We start from the raw sequence: 9,063 nt of genomic DNA on the forward strand, positions 1-9,063 counted from the left end.
TACAAAATTTCCTACGAAATGTTTGGTAGGAAAAATTTCCTACCAAAAACCTACCTGATTTTGACGAAACGCAATTTTCGTAGGAAGAACGAAGATAATTTCCTACAAAAATAATATGAGAAAATCGTAGGAAATTTTTTACGAAAATTCTACAAATAATTTGGTTGAAGGAAAAATTTTGTAGGAAAACTGAAAGTATATAGAAGGAAAAGATGTTGAATGAATTTGGTAGGAATGTTTATTTCAAATTTCTTACAAATAATTTGGTTGAAGGGAAATTCGTAGGAAACCAGAAGGAATATAAAAGGAGAAGACGTAGAATGAATATGGTAGGAAAAATTATTTCGAAATTCCTACAAAAGAAATGTGGTAATAAATTAAAAATAAAAATAAAAAAGCTTTGTAGTAATAATTTGGTAGGAAAATTGATAAAAACCCTAGATCTAAAAACTCTACGCTCCAGCCTCCATCTCATTACTTTCTCAACTTCTTCTTCTTTTCTTTATTTTCTTGGGTCAAGATGTAAGAAATTGATAATGTGGAAGCATTAAAGAAAGCTGCAAGAAGTGCATAGATAAACAGAAATTTCATGGTCATGTGGTGAGTTGGTGACACGACATGGATCTTACGCCAAAGGAAAAGCCTTTCAAGAATGTCAACATGACATAAATTAAAGCTCAAGTCTTATCAACACAACAAAAAGCTCAACATAAGTTATATGTGTGGTCAACCGTCAACTTCTTCTACAAAAGTGATTTTCCCTTCTGAGCTTTTTAAACCATAATCATATTATATATTTTCGTTAGTTAGTTTATGTATTGCACAAACAGTAAAAAAGATGTTACACCGTATATGTAATATCGCACATATGACTTTAATACAAATAGTGAGGATGGGTTAGCAATTGACCTTAATTAGATACATGTCTGTATCAGTTTGGCCAAATTAAGGCGGAGTAATGATACAACAGTATACGACACAAAACCACACCAACTCTCTCCTGTGAAAACCAAGAAAAAAAGGACTAAACCAAATCAACACACAGCAAACATGAAATGAAACAGAAGACGAAAGCGTCTGCACAAGAATCTCATCATCATGAAGAAACTTAGAACTGATAAACACAATCTTTCAAGGCTCCACAATATTAGGATCCAACCCTCTCGCCTTCCTCGTCTTACCCACAAACAGATCCTTGGATTTGATCAAACCAGGAACGCAACCCGAGACTGTCAAGAATGGGAACTGAGCCACTGATTCCTTTCTTCCTAAAGATATTATGGCAATATCTGGACCAGGCTTGTAACTCGACATCTTCTTATGGTTCCCACCAGACATCAACAGCTTTATGTTCTTTGTAGCCACAGAGGCGTGTTTCTCAGCAATGTAGCCTTGTTTCATCTCCTGTCATAGTAATGACATATATCAGCTGACATGTTATAGTAACTAAAGAAAGAAGAAAAACACTCTGATATTACTAAATATGTGACAACACTAACCGGGACATCAGTAATATCACCAATTGCGAATACATTCTTGCGACCCTTAACTCTCAAGTACTCATCAACCATCAGCCTTCCTTTGCCATCCAAGTTATCTTTCAGAAAAGTTCCTTTAAGCCATTCTGAAGACAAAGGTTTACCGATGCAGAGGAAGTGGCAATCTGCATGTATCGTTTCACCTCCTGATGTTTTGTATGTTTTATTTCCGTCAGAAGCTGAATTCAAATCAACCCTTTGGTTCAATATCACTTCAACTCTCTTGGACTTCATCCAATCAAATGCCTTGTCTGCAGCTTTTTGACCAACAAACTCCAGCAATCTCGGTCCATTGTGTACAATGGTAACCTTCTTCTCAGGGAAATCGACAGCTATTTCCGCAGCAAGCTCCACACCCGACGGGCCTCCACCAACAATCAGAATCGACTCAGAGGACTTGATCTTCTCATACTCTGCAACCAAATAGTTCCAAGTGTAAGAAAACATAAACCAAACTATCCATAGTTCCTCGGATACGATTCGACGGCCAAATCTCAATATGTGGAAAGCCTTCGATGGCTCCCGGATACTCAAATCACATTCTAATGTCAAAAATAGGCCAGACCAAGTTCTACATCCTAATTCACAAAGCTTATTTACACACAAGAGCTCAATATCTAAGCTAACAGATAGCACAGGACAGATGACAGATCACGCTTGCTTCATTCTCAAAACAACTCAAGGAACAGAAACAAGAAAAAACAAACAACAAACTTAAGAAAATCGAAGAAAGATCATATATATATATATATATATATATATATATATATATACCTGCTTGGTATTGAGAAAGCTTCTCTTGCCTAGTTTTGGGAAGCACATCATTGTGACCAGTAGCAATGACAAGGTAATCATAACCAAAGACAAGCCCATCAGCGGTAACAACATCAGTGTCTGTGATATTAACAGCTGGAGAAGTCACAACACGGCCGTTTTGTAAATACTTGTTGTGGTTTATCACTGATCTTTCAGCAAAAGATGGCTCCACCATTGACCTTAAACTTGCCCATGTAATCTCAAAATACTCCTTCCTATTATTACCAAACACATTTTACTAATCAAACTAAGCCATGTCCTAATCGGGATTAATCAAAGATTAAGACAAAATAAATCACAGTTTATTCTGTAATCAAGATTAAAATGGGGTGACTAAAGAATTAATAAACAAGCTTACGGATCGATGAGGGTGAGATCGGAATCGAACTGAAGCAATTTAGAGGTAAGAGAGCCGGCGACTCCGCCGCCGATAACCACCACTCTCCGCCCCTTTGATGATTCAGGTTCTGTTCTTTCCATATCTTCGCGATTTCAAATCCGACTTGTTAAAAATGCTTCTCGAATGTTCTCCGATTTTGATTTCAACTACTGTACATACATACAGACACAGCTGTATAAATAAATAGGTTTGTTAAAGTTGATGGAGAGGAGAAGGAATAAAAACTTAGGGGGTTATTGGATGTATGATTTTGATGGATTTGGAAATCCAAACAAAAATCATGTGTTATTCAATCATTGATTTTAAAATACTTATCAAAATCATGTGTTATTGGTTCTGTCATTTACAAATACTTTTTAAAATCTCTTGTTATTCATTTTAATGATTTGTTTTTGGATTTCAAATTCCACATTATGTTTTATATGGATTTCAATGGATTTGATAGTGTAAAATGGAATGATTGAAATCCAAGAATAAAACATGTTATTTCAAAATCCATCTATTTTGATTTCTAAAATTTACAATTTCATATGGATTTAGAAATCACCTCTCCAATAACAGTCCTAATTGTGTGGTTAAGACCATCATTAACGGTAAGTACTCATACAAGTACTTCATAAATATTATTTTAACTAGTACTAACCCGCGGAAAACCGCGGGCTAAACTTTTTTTAAATAAAAATTTGTAATAATTTATTTTATTATTATGTTATTTATAATAGTTTGTGATTAAAAATTTGGTTTGCTTATATTCTAATTTTTGTATTTTAAAAATGTTTATTGAAAAATGTTGTGAATAAAATTGTTTAAACTTTTGTCAACTAAACACAATCCTTACTAACATGTAAAAAATAACAACTAAATATAGCTAGTAAAAGTTATAAAAAGCTTCTTTGAAAACAAAATTCATTGTTTTTTCTGTAGCTTTTTTTTCTTGTCTGTAATAATTTTAACATGTGGTGAAAAATTTTTTTGATAAAATTTGTAGCTGTATATTTTATTCGATTTGGTTTTTAAAATGTTACCTATTAATTTTTTTTAAGTACGAATTATTTTTGATTCTAATAGATTTTTTTTACTTTTCTACAATTTATTTTATTCGATTGTCCCAGATTTTCATTTTTACTTAATTTTATTTATTTAATTAATTAATTAATCTTAATTAAGTTTTTAATGGCAATTGAATGTAATTTTTACACATTTTAAGGTTAGTTTTATATTTGTACTTCCCAATTAATATAGTAGGATAAAATTTGTAGTTTTAGGTTTTATTTGATTAGATTTTTAAAATCTTAGCTGTTAAATTTTTTTTAGTACATATTAGTTTTGATTCTAATAGATTATTTTTTTTACTTTTCTACAATTTATTTTATTTAATATGTCCCCTGATTTTCGTTTTTTAAGTAGTTATATTTATTTAATTAATTTATTAATTTTGATTAAGTTTTTCTAATGGCAATTGAATGTAATTTTTACACTTAGTTTCATATTTGTACTTACTAATTAATATAGTTGGATGTTTCTGTAAAAAAAAAATTATTAAACAAATAAATAAATTATAAAATAAGAAGTTGACCAATAATATAAAAGCAAGTGTCATGTGAGTTACTCAGCTGGGTTCCTAAATTGCTCCAGCAAGTATCGATTCTAATTCTCTTTCCTGCTTTTCTATTACTTTTAAATTTTTTAATATGTGAGTATCTTAAGAGCAACTGCCAGTACAGATGCCCTAACGTGTTTGAGTGACGTCAGAAGCGACGTCCCCCACGGCGGAAGGATCCTGCCGTGTTTCCCCTCCCCCCTGATCCTCACTCGTTGCAAATTTCTTAATTTTTTCAACTGGGCTTTTAAACTTGGGATGTAGGCCCAGTAGTGGCCTGAACTTAAGGTGGAACATCTTTCTTGACTTTTCTTTTTTTCTTTTTATCTGCAATCGTTCCTGCCCCGGTTAATACAGTGGTTATTCAACCGTTTGGTAACATTTACCACACATAATTATTTATCTTTATAAAAAATGTAAATATTTCATTTAAATAAAAAAGAATAGGAACACGATCGGACTTATGACAAAATGGTCCCGTGAGAAAAGAAACAAAAAAAAAGTAAAAACATAGAAGCATAATTTTTTTTTTTTTTTGAAAGCATAATTTAGAAATCGATTTATGTATATCCATTTAACCAAAACGGCAAAGCTAAAAGAATTACACGTGTTGTTTTTTCTAGATCAGTTATTTAGGAACAAGAGTGACTATCAATTGAAAACCAGGTAACAACCCGCATATAGTGCGGTATAAAATAATTATTTAATGTTTTTACTGTAATTTTTATTTACAAAATCTATTATATTTATGGGTAATTGAAATATTTAAAATTTGATTGTATAGTATATATCTATAAAAATTGTAATTAAAATTTAACCCGTAAGAGTTATTATAATATCAATCTTATATTATTATATCATATGAACAAAGAGTTTTTAAAATTCATTTTAAAAATTTTATGAAAATATAATTAAAGGATATAATTAAGTTAGAAAGATAATATAAAAAATTAATTTTTGGTGTTAATTGTATTTTGGAAAAATACAATGGTAAATAAATGTAAATATTTTTAAAAGCTGATGACAAATAAAGGAAAGAGTGTCATGAACTTTGTAATGCTGACACCTCAGCTTTTTTGCCAAAATGTTCCTCTATTAATATATAGGGGATGTATTTTGGAAAAATACAATGGTAAATAAATGTAAATATTTTTAAAAGCTGATGACAAATAAAGGAAAGAGTGTCATGAACTTTGTAATGCTGACACCTCAGTTTTTTTGCCAAAATGTTCTTCTATTTATATATAGGGGATTTGAGGTTTTACTGTAATTTTTATTTACAAAATCTGTTATATTTATGGATAATTGAAATATTTAAAATTCGATTGTGTAGTATATATCTATAAAAGAAATTTGTATAATAATTAAAATTTAACCCGTGAGAGTTATTATAATATCAATCTTATATTATTATATCATATGAACAAAGGGTTCTTAAAATTCAATTTAAAGATTTTATGAAAATATAATTAAGTTAGAAAGATAATATAAAAATATAATTTTGAGTGTTAATTGTATTTTTGGAAAAATACAATGATAAATAAATGTAAATATTTATAAAAGTTGATGACAAATAAAAGAAAGAATGTCCTGAGCTCTGTAATGCTCACACCTTAGCTTTTTTGCCAAAATGTTCCTCTATTAATATATAGGGAATTTAATGTTTTTACTGTAATTTTTATTTACAAAATCTGTTATATTTATGGATAATTGAAATATTTAAAATACGATTGTATAGTATATACCTATAAAAGAAATTTGTATAATAATTAAAATTTAACTCGTGAGAGTTATTATAATATCAATCTTATACTATTATATCATATGAACAAAGGATTCTTAAAATTTATTTTAAATATTTTATAAAAATATAATTAAATGATATAATTAAGTTAGAAAGATAATATAAAAATTTAATTTTGAGTGTTAATTGTATTTTTGGAAAAATACAATGATAAATAAATGTAAATATTTTTAAAAGTTGATGACAAATAAAGGAAAGAATGTCCTGAGCTCTGTAATGCTGACACCTGAGCTTTTTTGCCAAAATATTCCTCTATTAATATATAGGGGATGTCGAGTTTCAAAATGATCTTAGTACTAGAAGTCTTTCACAAAAGATTAGAGAGTAGACCGTCAACAGTAAAAAATAAAAAAAAATCAATACTTTTGATTTACAACATATTTACTGATATGATTTTTAGGAAAATAAAAAAAATTAGATTGTGAAAATAATCAAGGATTTGCAAATTTGAAGCAAAAAAATAGTATTACAAAGGTCAAAGACATTAGCGTGTAAAAATCCTATAATATTTTTCTATATATATGTACTATAAATAGAACGTCTTTGTTGGATCGTAATACTTCTAGTTCTACTACCATTAGAAGAAAACAAAATAAAATATCTATTATTACTTCTCTCCCATACTATTATTTTCCTTCGTATAATTTAAATTTATTAATAAATAAATAAAACAACTATAAACATACGAGGTTGAATGGAATGACAAATGTATATGACCTATAAGGCTACAAGACTACAAGTCTACAACCCACACATGAATCAATCTGCTTAACCTATAAACATATAAATATATGGATTTGACCTCAAAATCCAAATATCTTGACCCAAATACATCCTAAACTTTTGGTTTCAATCAACATGACATATCTACGTATGATCTATCACAGTTTGTAAAGAATCTAAGAAAAGAAAAGAAAAGAAAAAAGAAGAAACTGATTTAAAGCTCTTATTTATATGACTCCATGTCACATTGTAAAAGATGTTTTAGATGTTTTATTTTTTTTCCATTTTATTAGATTTTTTTTCCAAGTTTAATGCCTAACTTGAGTTAATTAGATGTTTTATGATTTGTATTATTCTACAGTATTTCTTTTATTGGTTGAATTTTTTTCTAATTAAAATATTAAATACAAATGATGTTAAGAAAAATAGAATTAATGGTAATAATTAAACTTTATGTTTTTAATTAGAAAATCTTATATAGTGGAACAGAGCCAGAGGTGTATAATCAAATTAATTTAGATATTCCTACCAAAAAAAAAAAAAATTAATTTAGATATTGAACAGAAAGGAAGAAATACTATAAAGGATTTTGTCACGTTGAGAGATCGGCCACGTCATTAAAAGAATACAATAATATCAAATCAATTATTGTTATTACTAGTAACAGTGGTATAGAGAGACAAGCAGATAAGCAGGTATCGTTTCCATTAATACAGCTGGATTTGTCGGCTCTCACTCCCATTATTGTATTTATTTCACATAAAATTTTTATTTCTTTTAAAAACATACTAGGTATGGAAATAAAACAAATAATCCTCACCATTTCAGTATTTTAACATGATCTTGCATTTTCTAGTTTTCAATAAAGTATACAAAAGTTTCTATCATCTTGATTAAATATTTTAAGTTATTCTAAATGTTAAACACACTCAATCTAAAAGTATTAAACTGATCATAACTTAAATTAACAATTGTTAGTTAAAATATTACATTTTGTAAAACATCCCCTTTGAGAAACACCCCAATAATACCATAAATTTAATTTTAGATAGACTTTTTTCTTACAACAGATAAATATTAAACTTTTGATAAATATATACAACACTTAATTAGTTAAAATACTATTAATTTAATAGAAATTTTGAGTTTTGACAAGTACCTTAAAATATCTATTATTTTTTTTTCAAAAATTATCATATTTATATTTTTATTATAGAAATTTCTTTTACATCAGATTTTTTATATAAAAGGTCTCATAAATTTTATGTTAATTTAGGAAAAAAAAAAAGAAAAAGATGTCAAAATATGGTTATTTTTATTTTTAAATGAAAACCTACAATTATCAAGTCAATCTATTATTGATGTAATGAATAAATCTAATTAGTAAGAGAAAACACGTTGATTAATTTACTTTTAACTTACCAACTTATTGACAAAATAACTTAAATTGACTTNTCGCAATTAAATTATTGGTAAATAGATATATCAAGCCAAAAAAAAAAAAAAAAAAAAAAAAAAAAAAAACAAAAAATATATTTATTTAACTCTGAATCACATGTTTTTTTTTGGTTTTGGTTTGTTCCCTTGTAGATTCGTACTCTGCAAGTGAACTAAACACAGAAGACGAAAGAGACGAGACGACGAATCCAGAATCCAGAATCAGAGAGAAAGCTTCAGTACAATTTGGATCTGACTTTTTTTTTTTTTTGATTTGGCGGCGGTTCAAGTTCAATGCTTAATAAACATCGAGCAGTTTCGAATCTCTGGGAAAAACGAAGCGTGTAGGTTAGGGGAAAACAACAAGTGCTTAAGATTACGTTAAAGAGAAGAGAAGAAAGTTCTTAAATCGCGATTCAAAGTTTCCGTTTGTTGGTTTGGTAGAGCGATGGAGTCACGAATGGATCAGTATGAGCTTATGGAACAGATCGGGAGAGGAGCGTTTGGTGCCGCCATTTTAGTTCATCATAAAGCTGAGAGAAAAAAGTAAATTTGAGATTTTCCTCCATTGTATCTAAAATTTTTATAACTCTTTTCTTTGAAGATAGATTTGATTTTTTTTTTTTTTTTGGTGTGTGTTTATTATAGGTATGTTTTGAAGAAGATCAGATTAGCTAGACAAACGGAGCGTTGCCGGAGATCTGCTCATCAAGAGGTGAAATTTGAATCGTCTTTTTCGAGATTT

General features: G+C 28.7%; 2 protein-coding genes across 3 annotated transcripts in view; one reads left to right on the forward strand and one right to left on the reverse strand.

Moving 5' to 3' along the window:
• On the reverse strand, window positions 894-3,012 carry LOC104710880 (apoptosis-inducing factor homolog A-like). Its single transcript, XM_010427535.2, has 4 exons — window positions 2,713-3,012; window positions 2,313-2,569; window positions 1,500-1,951; window positions 894-1,404 (listed from the first exon to the last, which is right to left on the reverse strand). The coding sequence occupies exons 1-4, from the start codon at window positions 2,832-2,834 to the stop codon at window positions 1,132-1,134; spliced, it is 1,104 nt and encodes a 367-aa protein (XP_010425837.1). The 5' UTR covers window positions 2,835-3,012; the 3' UTR covers window positions 894-1,131.
• LOC104710881 (serine/threonine-protein kinase Nek5-like) overlaps window positions 8,423-9,063 on the forward strand; it is a 5,592-nt gene continuing 4,951 nt past the window's right edge. The window contains exons 1-3 of one of the 2 annotated variants that reach the window (XM_010427537.2): window positions 8,423-8,666; window positions 8,763-8,864; window positions 8,967-9,033. In XM_010427537.2, coding sequence (XP_010425839.1) covers window positions 8,767-8,864; window positions 8,967-9,033 — 165 coding nt within the window. In that variant the 5' untranslated portion in view covers window positions 8,423-8,666; window positions 8,763-8,766. Of the gene's footprint in view, window positions 8,865-8,966; window positions 9,034-9,063 lie in introns of both variants that reach the window. The other variant, XM_010427536.2, reaches the window with a different exon arrangement.

This window comes from Camelina sativa, chromosome 9 (assembly GCF_000633955.1).
Source record: "Camelina sativa cultivar DH55 chromosome 9, Cs, whole genome shotgun sequence".
NCBI classification, from domain to species: Eukaryota; Viridiplantae; Streptophyta; class Magnoliopsida; order Brassicales; family Brassicaceae; genus Camelina; species Camelina sativa.